This window comes from Sinocyclocheilus grahami, unplaced genomic scaffold (genome assembly GCF_001515645.1).
Source record: "Sinocyclocheilus grahami isolate Dianchi unplaced genomic scaffold, SAMN03320097.WGS_v1.1 scaffold492.1, whole genome shotgun sequence".
Lineage (NCBI taxonomy): Eukaryota > Metazoa > Chordata > Actinopteri > Cypriniformes > Cyprinidae > Sinocyclocheilus > Sinocyclocheilus grahami.
In genome coordinates this window covers 438007-452127 of record NW_015505671.1, presented here as the reverse complement: position 1 = coordinate 452127, position 14121 = coordinate 438007, and the positions used below count along the sequence as shown (strand labels likewise).

The following is a 14121-nucleotide window of genomic DNA, read 5'->3' as shown; positions in this document are numbered from 1 at the left end:
CAACTCTCCAACCACTTCTAACATGCCACTCAAAACACAAACTATCTTATTTCCTGCAAGCTAGCATGCATCTTTTCTCATTATGTGGTGCTGTTAATTGCTTTGTGACTTTGTAATCTGTGGGTTAATTAAACCCCAGTGTGATGGTTTGAAATCGAGTCCTGTTTAGACTTGCGTAGTAACATTCAACTGTTGGATAGACACGGACACACACACACACACACACACACAGATACTCAGCCAGTTTTTTGCAGGAAACGGTCAAAGAGCCAAGATCAGATTACTTTTCCTATTACTTCCTGTTTCAACAAACAGTGCTTCCTGTTCTTGCTGACACTTTTTATCTAGATAGGAAAAGTCTATGGTTGTGTTCAGAGTGGAATGCTGTCACAGTGCTCACTGCATATGTGAAACAGTATGCAGCCCAGTTGTATGTTACACTGAAGTCACATGACCCTAATAAATTGCATGTTTAATCTAGCGAGTTGCGTTCAGTTATATTGCAATGAGTCAATGAGATGTTCTGAATCGCAGCGCATGCTATTAATTACAGTTCATTCGTCACACTATAAATTGAAGGTCAAGTGAAGCACACTGCATTGTGGGATACAGTATTCCGAACAGCGTGTTTTCTGTAATTCATGCAAACTGAACATCTACATAATGTCCATACAACAAAGACTTGATTAGTGTTATACAGTAGTGTAGTGTACAGTATAATGCCTTATTTTCTTCCTTCTCTAGGGCTGCAAGTAAATAAATTAAGTATACATGAATAAAAATGTAATTGTTTAAAAAATAGACTTAGAATAAAATTTCAATACCATTTTTAATTGGAAAATTTTATTTTCTCACTGATACTAACTGGTCTTGACATGAATAAATAATATTAATAAAATAAGTTTCTGGGTCTCAAAACCTTTCATGCACATAATACACTTTTTTCAAATGTGTTAATGCCCCCAATGAGCATCTCTTCTATCACATCCTATATCAAATGTGTTGAAGAGATTTTGAGGGCTGGTGTGACTCCAGAAGTGTCATTACAGCCGTGGTAGTTTCACCTTTCCTTCCTCAGCGTGACAGTGAGCCGCATCTCAACAGCGCTGAGGCACGAGCGAGGGATTTGACTTGGAGACACCATTTTCTCCCTGTGCTTTCTCTGCTGTCAGAATGCAACCTGTGGTGGTGGTCTCCTCTAAAGCACAGCATTACAGGCAGAGAGTGATGGGGAGAGATGGCACAGTGAGAGAGAGAGAGAGAGACAGAAAGCAGCAATACCAGATGTGTCGCTACATCCTGCCCTCTGGCTGTCAGACACATGGGAATACGACTATCAAACCTATCCGGACACATGGAAGGTTTGCAATACACCAATTTTGAAAAAAAGAAAATAAAGCAGAGAGACGGCTACAATTAGGCAACCGAGCTGTCTGTGCTACAACAAACAGTTAAAACTAGGCCTGCATGCTTAGAAAAGAAATGTGAAATTATTTCGAAAAATTTCATAATATCATCAAAGATTCGAACGCAAAATGATAACCATTTAAAGCTTAAGTTTTCAATTTCTATACCATTAAGCAAAATAAATGACTGTTTTCAAACAGGTTTCCTGAACACTACAATTGGTCATTACACTCTTCAGCAGAACCACCATACTTATAATTGGGACTGAAGAAAGTATTAACACAAACAAATACACACATCAGCTTTAGCATTTTATATGACTGATATTTAGATATCACGGTTAAACAAACAAATTAGCCTAAAATACAATTAAAACAGCAGCTCTCATGTTCAACGGGGTGTGTGAAGTTTGTCTGCTAACAGAGAGTCACTCTTCATTAGGGATGCATCGACCCGATATCGGTATCGGCTCCGATACCGGCATTTTCTGCCGGATCGGGTATCGGTCAGATGAGACCGATCCAAATCCAATATTGTGCGTATACTATTCTGTGTTATTGTTAAGCCCCACGAAAGCACAAAAACATTATAAAGCACCATAAAGTCCAAGTGTTCTGAAGCCGTTCCACAGTTTAATGTGAGGTACAGATGAATATTTAAGTCGTTAAATTCAAGTTCACGTAAACTCTTCTCTCCGCCGCGGCTGTCTGTCATCCTCCATTCAGCGTTCACACTGTGCGTCGCATTCGGTTACGACAGTCAAGACTATAAAACTCTCTCCAAGAGCGCACAGTAACTGAAATGTAAAACTGTTCAAAGAAAAGTCTCAATAACTATCGCACATATTTAATAAACTATGCATCAATGTCTCTTTACTTTGCGCTTTGAACTTCTCTATGCTGCGCACTGACTCTGTGTTGCTTCAAGCACATATAATAGGACAGAACAAGAAAGGCTATTAATAATCTAATTTATAGTTATTAATAGCCTTTCTATTAACAGCCTTATAATTGATAGATTATGATTATATGTCATAGATTATGATTATGTGTTTTTTCATTAAAGTTATTTTTCATTAAAATGAAGTTGTCTATATTTAGTAGACTGTGTTTAACACACAAAAGAGTGACGATCAGGTCAACACACAGAAGTATAGAAGTTCTACATTGATTAAAAAAAACTGCGCTGGTATCGGATCGGATCAAATCGGAATTGGCCAATACTCCGAATTTTCTGGATCGGATTGGCTCTGAAAAAATGGTAACCAAAGTCACACCTCTTTCAGTTGACCCAAATGTGAATTGAGTGAAACAATGTCCGTTCTCTCTCAAATTAGATCTCTTTTAGTTGTGCTAAAGCCATCTTCAGTCTAGAAACCAGTGTGCAATAAATCCCTGATAGTCTGTGTTGACGTCTGTCTGCGTTCTGTCTGAATGGTGTTGAGCAAAGGGCACAAAAAAAAAACTGCGCTGGTATCGGATCGGATCAAATCGGAATTGGCCAATACTCCGAATTTTCTGGATCGGATTGGATCTGAAAAAATGGTAACCAAAGTCACACCTCTTTCAGTTGACCCAAATGTGAATTGAGTGAAACAATGTCCGTTCTCTCTCAAATTAGATCTCTTTTAGTTGTGCTAAAGCCATCTTCAGTCTAGAAACCAGTGTGCAATAAATCCCTGATAGTCTGTGTTGACGTCTGTCTGCGTTCTGTCTGAATGGTGTTGAGCAAAGGGCACTGACTCAATTCCATCTTGAGTTCACGCTTTTTTCTCCAGACATCATTATAGACATTGCACTGACTTGTACTATGATGATTGAGGCAATGTTTGACTTCTCATTTATTTAACAGGGAATCAGGGGAAACGTGATCAATTTGCTATTTTAGGGAAATGGCTTGACATTTGTACCAAATAAAAAGTCAGAGGCAGAGATGCCTGGAACATTGTCATAATGGTTTTTCTTGCACTGATAATCAGGAAACAGTCTCAACACGTGCACGCACGGGACCTGTTTTCCAATGTATGTGTGTCTACAAAAAAATAAGCAGGCATAACCTTTTCCATTCTGAACGCTCACAGCCCACAAGTTCAACAAAAAGCGAAATGTTCCTGAGACAGAAGATCACTGCTGCTCTTGTTACTTTTCATTATGACAGAGATTACATTCCCATGACATCGGGAGGAACTGAATCTAGTTTTCATTTTCTGAAATCACAAATGAGATCATCTTAATATCTCAAATGTTTCTCCTACACAGCAATATGATTAAACAGGGAGCAAATGCTGAAGTCTATGGCTTCTTAGATGTTTCTCCTGACAAAAAGCCCCCAGTAATCCCACAAGTCTCTGCTAGAGTTTCAGAATGTCTCCGTCTGAACAACATTTCAATCTGTGCTCAGATTAATCAACCAATAAGAATGAAAAATTACAAATACAATAATGTAGCTTTAATATCAGAACCATGTCTCCTTAGGTTGACTACCTAGTTGTTGCTCTGTTGAGTGGTATCTAATTATTAGACTATGTAAATATTGACTAATGTTAAATGGAAAGCCTATTTGCAGTGACATTGCATGATAATATGCTTTATATCGCCAATAAGCTTTTATTTTTTTAAGCTGAGTACATGCATTTTTACGGAATTCAATGCATCTTGAACTTGTAGCCTGTTTTTCTTTTCCAGTGGCACACTGGTAATCCCAGTATGCAATTTATTATTAACTAAATAAAATGCAGGATGGGTGGTCACCCCTTGACTTCTAGAAAGCAATAAGATTAACTGGAAATAAAATGGAGATTTTTGCTGAAATTTCATGAAAAACACTCCAGTGTATCTTACATTATATCACTTTTATACTTTTATACCACTGGCTGTTACTTTGCATGTCTGAAATCAGAGCTACTGCCTTTGAAATGAATGGGAATGCTGAAGGATAGCATTCTTCTCCAGATATTCGGGACGAAACTGGAAAATTTCAAACAAGCGTGGGACGGCTCTGAGCAATAGTTTGTAACACTGTTAAGGCCTGAGGGGCGTCTGCTCAACTCTTTCAGGAACACGGCTGTGATAGAGACACACCTAATCATGAGCTCAACACACACACAAGACACGAGGCTGGGAGCTTCAGCAAGGCTTTAAGTGGAAAGAATCGGTGTGTTTGGCTTGTGCTCAGACACATACAGGTGACGATGTTCGTTCAGGAAGTTACGCCTCCTCTATGTCGGCCTTTTCAAAATGCATACCCACAACCAAGATAAACTAAGCTGCCAAACATAATAATATTGATAAATGTGAAATATGCACACACCACCCGAGCTCCAGACAATATGGCTTAGCAGGAAACTAACCGACAGACAGAGACAGAGAAAGAGAAAATATGAATTTAAACAGAGCACTCGGGCAGACTGGCACCAATCTAAATGTAATTGTGTAAATTCACCGGTTCCACTCAGTTCTCCCTGTCCGAGGTGAGATAAGCGTGTGATTGGCTAGAGGGAGATGAAAAAGCCAGTGAGCGCTCCATCTAAAGCAGGCCTGGAAAATGTCTTTTGCCAAAATAAAAAATATATATATGAAAGTTCAAATGCGATTGATGGGGGAGAGGAGCTCCTGTTTGAATTTCAATCAGAGAGCGAGTGAGTGGGCCGCGCTACTGTGCCGCCACTGGGGATACGGAGCATCTCTCCGTAATGAAACCATGCATACACTCCTCTCTTTCCTCTCTCTATTCCACTTTCAGGAAGACACTCGTCGCTCCGTGACTCCTCATACGAGCCGTATATCTGTCCTCACCGAGTCTTGCCACGTTTAATACGGGAGCCATAGAACCCGTGGAGAAAATCGCATCACAGCGCTCAAATGAAGGCACGAGGCCCTTATATGCGGTGTGACTGAGTGTTTGCTCTTGTGTGCTTCCAATTTTATAAGGGCGGTGGAATACAGCGCATGGTTTGAGCCATGATTAACATATAAACACCACACACACTTACACAGTGAGTGGCATCAATGATAGCTGCTCTGCACGCTCACTTGTTTACTTTATTTTCCAATTATGTTTCTGAAGAAGCTCCAGGCAATTATTTATGTGCAAATACAACACACTAAGAGGACAAAAACAAAACACTTTCAATGGAGGTGTGCTGCAGCTGGAACAGGAAGACCCTTGTTTCGATGGCGCTTGTGGATCGTTATAAGACTGCAGCTTAACCCGAACCTCCATCTGCTCCGGGGGAGCCCAAAGTCTGCATTTTGGCCCTTTTTGTGTGTATTTGCAGGTGTATGATCAGAGTAGGAGTGTATATATGAAATAACACCTGTGGAAACTAGGCAAAATGTACCTCCTGTATTTACACGTCAAGCGATTGTTCACTTAAAAATTCATATTTTAGGTTCCTTGCCACTGTAACCTTTGGCTTTCTCAGTTGGGCTTTAAAAGACACTGATATTCAGTAATATTATCGATTGGACTGTACTGACTCAATCAGATGAAAATAATCTGAACTGAATTGAGCTGATAGTCACACTAACATTAGCACTGTTATTGAACTGAACTGAATCAACATTGAACTCAACTGAATTGAATAATGACACTATTGTCTTCTGTAGAGCTGCTTACAAACTGAAATTAATTTTTGTTTCATAACTGATGAATTTTACATCAACACTGTTATTTTTATGTTTATTAAACACAGAGTTCTGGCATGACACTCTAGATGGCGCACTCTGATAGGTCTAGCTCAATCTGACCTGGCGACATCATTGTCACATGGCAGCTGATTGGTTCTCTCCTGTATCTGTAGCCAATGAGTTTATTGCTTAATATTCAAATACCTGGCTTTTGTTTGCTGTAGCAGTTTTGCAGCACACTTCAGAAACTCTCTCCCTTCCCCAGCTCCACCTGTATAGCTCTGCTACGAGGTGATTCATGTATGCTATATGGGGTTATTTCATGTCTGCTATAAGTGCAGCAGCAGTATTTTTTACATGCTCATAGCAGCATGTTGTGGATGTATCGGCAGTAGCAAGTCTCTGTACTTGCTCTGCAGCAGCAGCGGAGCAGATCTATTCCGCCAAGAGCAAATACATTAAAATTATCATGTACATTACCATGCCAATCCCTCCGAGAGTTGTCATGACAGAACTGCTTTGAATCTGTATTGTATAAAGCGCTATATAAACAAATGTGATTAGACTCTGGCTTTCATTGTGTGGACAATAAGAGTTAAAACATTCTTTATTCAGTTCCACAGAGGAAGCAGGGTCATACAGGTTTGAAAGAAATTAAAATGTTCCTTTTTAGGTGAATGATCCCTTTAAGGGCTGTTTGCACTGACAGAAATTTGCAGGCAAAGCAATTGGAAGTCTTTCCTTTTCAGGGAGCACTGGCAATTAATCAGCTATCAAGCACTAAGCAATTACTATTTTTACTTATGACAAAATGGATCTTTTATGATACCTGAAATTTGATAGAACAAAACAATGCAAAGTGTGCATCCCACTTTAATCCCTTCCACATACAGAAATGAATATATACCAGCGGACTGACCTGCACACTTGGTTCTGGTTATGAGAGGTGGCCCGGGCTGTCCGGTTCCCCCCTCTCCCGGACGGGTCAGCAGCACTCGGATCTCATACTCCGTGTCGGGATCCAGGTGCCACAGCTTGTAATTGGGCGAGTTGACGGCGTGGGTCTCTGTCCAGCTTCCAGATGTCATCCTGTACTCCACCTCCTTCAGGATGATGGGGCCGTCCCCGAATATGGAGTTAGCGTTTAGCTGGATTAGCAGGTATGTGGGCCCGACACCCAGCAGCTGAGGTGGAGCAATGGGTCTCGGGGGCTCTGGAAGAATAAAGACACATCTTACCAAACTGTTTCATAAAGACCAAGCTTAATATGATCAGTTTATTGACATTTTCTCAATTACATTTTCTCAAAGTAGAATCAAAAATTAAATACTTGAGTCGATCTAATTAATTCAATTACATTAATAGTTGCATGCAAGAGCCATATTTTACACATTGTATTGAAGGTAACGCATTACAAGTAGCGTCTCGGGTTACTTGACTGTAACCCTGTTCCCTGAAAAAGCGGCGCACAAGCATTGAAGAGGTCTCAGACATGACTCTGGGATGTTGACTCAAGGACCCGTGAGCCCAGAGTAGCATGGACATCCAAACTATAGAATCTGACAAATGTGTGCGGAGAGGACCAGCCTGCCGCATCACACACTTGCTGCAAGGGAACACCTCTTGCTAAAGCCGTAGAAGATGCAACCCCCCTGGATGAATGGGCCCTAACTCCTAGAGGCGAAGCTTGACCATGCTAGGGCAATAGCATCCCTCACCCAATGTGACATAGTTTGCTTAGTGGCAGCTGCCCCCTGGTTGCGGCCCCCATAGCATATGAAAAGCTGCTCCGATTTATGCCACTGGCTGGTGCGGTGGACGTAAATTTGAAGAGCACGTACTGGACATAGTAAGTGAAGTCTTTCCTGCTCCGGTGTCGTGAACAGCGGAGAGCAGAAGGCTTTAAGAACAACCGGATGTATGGTCGAGAATGGAACTTTCGAAAGATAATTAGGGTGAGGATGCAAAATAGCTTTGACCAGCCCAGGGGCAAAGTCTAGGCAGGATGGCGAGACTGACAGAGCCTGCAAATTCTCCCAATTCTCTTCAGAGAAGTAATAGCCATTAGAAAAACCATCTTTAGGGCCAGAAACCTGACAGGTGCTGACTCTAGTGGTTCGAAAGGGGTGTCGACCAGACCCTCGAGCACTATAGCTAAGTTCCACGAAGGGACTGTCGCTCTAGTGGGCAGCCTCAACCGCTTGGCTCCATGAACGAAGCGGGCGACTAAAGGGTGCTTTCCCACAGAAACCCCATCAATCAGAGCATGGCAAGCCAAAATGGCAGCCACATAGATTCTGAGAGTACCAGGACATGTGCCTGAGGACAGTTTCTCTTGCAGAAACTCCAGCACTGGAACAATTTGGCAGTGAACTGGGTCTGCATGGTGCGTCATACACCATCGTTCGAAAAAACGCCATCTGAGGGCATAACTTCTTCTAGTGGAGGGAGCCCTAGCACTTAGAATAGTCTCTATTACATCGGCTGGAAGCCCAGCATCTCTTAGTCGGTCCTCCTCAGAGGCCAGGCGTGAAGGTTTCAGAGCTCGGGCCGGGGATGCAATAACGTCCCCTCTGCCTGAGACAGAAGATCTCTCCTGACTGGAATTGCCCACGGCGAGCCATCGAGGAGGGATATTAAATCTGAGAACCACACTCTGGTCGGCCAACGAGGCGCAATCAGTAAGAGGCGAGACCCTTGTTGATGGACCTTGGCTAGGACTCCCGGGAGCAGAGCGATCGGAGGAAATGTGTAAAGACACAGTCTGGGCCATGTATGGGCCATCGTGTCCAGACGCAGGGGAGCTGGAGGAGTCAGAGAGAAGTAGAGGGGACATTGTGCTGTCTCCTGTGAAGCAAAGAGGTCCACATCTGGTCCACCTCTAGAACCCGATACTGGTAAGCTTCGCCCCCGAAAGCGAACCTTAGGAACTTCCTGTGTTGTGGCAAGATCTCTATGTGAAAGTATGCGTCCTTGAGATCGATAGTCACGAACCAATCGCCTGATTGGATCTGAGACACAATCATCCTGATTGTCAACATTTTGAACTTATGTTCTGAGGTAGCGGTTAAACCCACGAAGATCTAAAATTGGACGCAACTTCCCTTCTTTCTTGGGAACCATAAAATACCGGCTGTAATAGCCTGACTCTCTGTCTGGCAGGGGAACACGTTCTATGGCCCCTTTGTCCAGCAGAGCTTGCAATTCCTGTGTCAACAAATGTGCTTGTTCCGGCTTCACAGAAGTGGAGACCACGCCATTGAAACGCGGAGGACTGTAGCCCTTCCCTACAATACTTTCTACCTATGGAGAGATATTTGGCAGTAGCTTCCAAGCTGCCAATTTCTCTGAAAGGGGAACTCATTTTGACACTTCGTTTTGTTGGGAGAATGTTAGATGTCCGGTAAAGATGTCACATTTCGCTGGAGGCCGCTGCTCCCCGAAACACTAGTGGCGGTGGAGATTTTACAGCGATCCCCTGAGGGTGCCAGGAAGGAGCCTCTAGTCTCTGTTGGAACTTCAACCCCTCCCCTCCCCCACGGTCCTGGGCGCACCAGCCTCAGGACTTTTTCTTTGAGGAGATGATGCTCCTCAGGTCCGGCCTATTAGAGGTGGTCTGAGAAGTGCGGTGGGCCACTCCCCTGTCTCTTTGAGGGGGCGCACGACTCGCCACACTTTCCTTCTGAGCCTCTCGTCTCAGAGAAACCAGACCTGGTCGGGACTGGGTGGCCGACAGTCAAATAAGCCGGAAGGCGAGACGGGGGCATCAAGGAGGAACACTTGGTCCCTCTCCTTGATGTCCGTGAGGTTGAGCCACAGGTGTCTCTCCATAAAAGAGTTACCTCGTCATGGAGGTCAGCAAAGAAGGGGAGAGACCGTCTCGGAGGCCCCTCCCCCGGCCACTTGACAGAAATCTGTCATCCAGCTTCGAGTGCTTGGGGGCATCCTGCTCCTGCGGCCAGTCTAGCTTTAACTTTTCGACTGCTTGAGTTACCACTTCGAGTAACTCCTCATACACTTTATCATTGCGAGATGAGCGCTCTGAGGTGGCGCTCTCGATCCTCCGCCCGTTCTGAAGAAGTGCCAGGGCGCGACAGAAATCTGTCATCCAGCTTCGAGTGCTTGGGGGCATCCTGCTCCTGCGGCCAGTCTAGCTTTAACTTTTCGACTGCTTGAGTTACCACTTCGAGTAACTCCTCATACACTTTATCATTGCGAGAGGAGCGCTCTGAGGTGGCGCTCTCGATCGCCGCAGAAGCAAGAGACGAAGTATCCTCCGCCCGTTCTGAAGAAGTGCCAGGGCGCACTTCAGAGGCGGGCGCGAGGACCTTGTGATCCAGCGAGAACGCGAGAGAAAGGTCACACCCGTCACACGCACCTTAGCCAGATCGACACGCGACCCCCATGATCTTAACGAGGGAGTGGCGGCTCGCTCGTCTCTAAAGAAAGCAAGCTGTGCGCAAAGCACTTTGATTGGCAAAAGATCGCAGTGCTTGCATTCTTCCTCGAGCCGAGGGCAGCGTGCTCATACACCAAACACTCAAAGAAAAAATTATGCGGATCATCGTCCAAGATGAGCCTCTGACAAGGAGGCACGCATCTCTTCTCAGACTCCGACATAATGAGTGAGTAATGCTTTCTTTCTCTTTCTTTCTGCTTGCATTCTTCCTCGAGCCGAGGGCAGCGTGCTCATACACCAAAAACACTCGAAGAAAAAATTATGCGAATCATCGTCCAGGATGAGCCTCTGACAAGGAGGCACGCATCTCTTCTCAGACTCCGACATAATGAGTGAGTAATGCTTTCTTTGTTTTCTTTTTAAACTGCAATGCAGCAGGGAAAAACACTTGTTTCTCACAAACACACACACACACACAATACGGTCCTTGAAGACAAAGAAACCTGAGGATGTGTCCGTTTCATGTGTATTTATAACCTCTCTGGTGCGTGTAATTAATGATGTCACCTACCGAGGTTATTTAAGCCAATTCTTGGCATGTTTGACACACATTCTTCACAACCGGTCGAACAAAGAATGTTCTCATAAGCGTTATTGAACGCAGCATCGAGAGTAGCTTTTGATAGGGAACTTGAGTTACGTAGTCAGATTACTTTTTTCATGTAACTAGTAAACTAAAAGATTACTTTTAAAATTAACAACAAAATATCTGTTACTTTTTCAAATAAGTAAAGCAAGTTACTTTGCTTTCCCATATATTCACAGCTCTCCTGTTCCATGTTGAGAGAAAACAGGAGTGAGTTACAGAGGTAGAGCCACTAACTTCAGCCTAAAGGCCTGTTCACACCAAGGACGATACTATAAAGATAACGTTAAATATACAGTGCAAAAAAATCTTTCTCAATAATAAAGAATAGCAGAGTCCACACCACAGCTATAACGATAAAGGCACAGAGAAACGATACAGCTGGAATTATAGAATGATTTTTCTCCAGCTGATGAATGATAAAAACATTAGACACCCAATCAGAATCAATCCTGCTATAACGAACTCGAGAATTTAAAGCACAGATAAGCGTGCACTGAGAATAAACAGACAATATAGTTTGCTGGTGTGGACGCTAATATCGTTATCTTTATAGTTATCGTTCTTGGTGTGAACAAGACTTAAGGCTATTCATTTCAGTTTTGGTGTGGAAGTCCCTTTACAGTTGTCAAAAAATATAACTTCTGGGGTTTTTGTTATTAAAAACCCAATAAGCAAGCTCAGACCAGGTGACAAAAAGTAACGCAAAAGTAACACAATGCATTATTTTCCATCACAAGTAACACAATTAGTAACATTTCATGGAGTAACGCAATATTGTAATGCATTACTTTTAAAAGTAACTTTCCCCAACACACCTTACATTGAATTTGTATTGCCATTTTCCACAATCTCTCTGAGTATTACAAATAAATGTGTACCTTTAATACTTGTGTAAATGACTTTGATGTTATGATTGGCCAACTTCTTTGCATGTGACTTGAGTAACCGCATCTTGTTGTGCAATATTGCTGCTGCATATTAATTAGGTGTTATGTAAATATGGGCGGTCACATGTTAATGAGCTCACGGTTTCTGAAAGAGTTGTTTTTTTCCAGTTTATTTCATTTAAACGAGTTATGTTTTCCATTAAATGAGCCCTTCAGAATCTTAGCACAGTGTTTTCATTTTAACAAATTTGTAATTAACATTAACGTTCACAGTAAGCACAATACTGCAGTGCAAAAATCATGCACGAATCAACAGGCAAAACATAACGATACTGCAGATGCACATGCAAATGGCGGCACTATTACACCGCACCAGACAATCCAGATGGTCCTTTAGTAACTGTGTGCATGTTTGCCGATACATTTGGCTAGACAGAAAAGCAGAAACATCTCATCCGCTCATAAAACAAGTTAGTCATCTATTTTTTACATGAGGGGAAAAACAGAGAGCATGATGTGGTTCTTCTGTGTGAGATCCTCCACAGCAGATCTTCACATGTCGAGATGCTCTCTGAGAGTCCGGACGCAGCTGATGACTCTGTGATTATAAATAAATCATCCAGGATGGAGCGCAGAAGAGCCGTTCACTTCAGAACAGCATCAGTACACGCTGAAACTAGTTTTTGTGGCACATAAATGCTCCATAGCGCTGATACCTAATGAGTTCCTCATCAGCATCACATTCATCTTGGTGCGGCGTTTAAAGCTGCGAGACCGTCCACCAGAGCGACAGACAGCTCAAGCTGAGAGATGCTGTTTAGCACGGGACGATCAGATGGAGACACACTCTCTCTTTCCACCCCAGATGGCTCCTGAACTCTCTATTTGTTTCAGCTAATTAAGCAGCCCACATGAAGCACAGCAATAACACAAACCAACACGTCAATCACGCGCCTGTTGCTTATTCCTGCATGTCCAGAAACGCCTATATGACGCATGATGAGCAGATGCGGTTCTCAAACTCTCATGTGGTTAAGTATATACCAGTCATGGACAGGACCTTCCGTGCTCTTAAGAAGATTTAGCTGACAAGGGAGTGTGCATTGTATAACGTAAATGTATTCATAAAGAAATTAAAACATTTTTATTCAGCAAGGATGTATTAAACTGATCTGAAATGCTTGTAAAGACATTTATAATGTTACAAAAGTTTCTATTTCAAATAAATGCTGTCCTTTTGCACGTTCTATTCAATGTGAATCCTGAAAAATAAAACGTTTCCACAAAAATATTGTGCAGCACAACTGTTTTCAACATTGATAATAATCAGGAATGTTTCTTGAGCAGAAGATTAGCATATTAGAATTATTTCTGAAGGATCATGTGACACTGAAGACTGGATTAATGTTTATTTGTGTTATAAGATGTGTTTGCACCTTACATATCTCTCGTAACGCTTATTTAAAAATGTATTGCATCAAATGTTATCACTATAATCAGCAGCTGCAGTATGTTGTTGAATTCTCTGAATAAATGTGTCGTTGCTCGGAGTGTTTAAACTCCTGTAAATGAGCGACCTGTGTAATGCGGTTTATGTCATAATGGAATAAAGGAATGGAAGGAAGGAATGAGAGTTAATTGATTTATTTTGTGTTCCTGCAGGAGGAGGTGCTACTATCCATGTGCAATCAGAGCTGGCGGATTTTAATACTGTAATCTGATTCCTGTGTGTGTGTGTGTGTGTGTGTGTGTTGTTGAGTTGTGTTGTGTTGTGTGTGTGTGTGACACCACTAACAGCAACACTGCAAAATTACATTTCACCAAGTAATTCAATCACAACGGCACTAATGCACAAAAGTGATGTCCTGGCAGAGCCACACACACACACACACACACACACACACCGATCTTTCTTGTTGTCTTGTCTTGAGTCGTGTGATGACATCACCTCTGTAAACTGCACTTTTATTTCTCGTGTATTATTTTAAATGTGACATTTACCGGAGCGAGCTGGTTTTGTCAATCACTCACTGACATATAACACTTTACCCTTTCCAGACGGTTATTACAGCGTCCGGGTGAAGCGCCAAACCTGTCAAGCACATGTCTGGGTCATATTTCACCCCGAAATCAAAAGAATGAAATCAAGAA

At 42.6% G+C, this 14121-nt stretch overlaps 1 protein-coding gene across 1 annotated transcript in view; it reads right to left on the bottom strand.

Moving 5' to 3' along the window:
- The window catches only part of LOC107554146 (receptor-type tyrosine-protein phosphatase kappa-like), a 170263-nt gene that overhangs the window by 40232 nt on the left and 115910 nt on the right, over window positions 1-14121 (bottom strand). The window contains exon 8 of the mRNA XM_016236573.1: window positions 6955-7248. Coding sequence (XP_016092059.1) covers window positions 6955-7248 — 294 coding nt within the window. The remainder of the gene's footprint in view (window positions 1-6954; window positions 7249-14121) is intronic.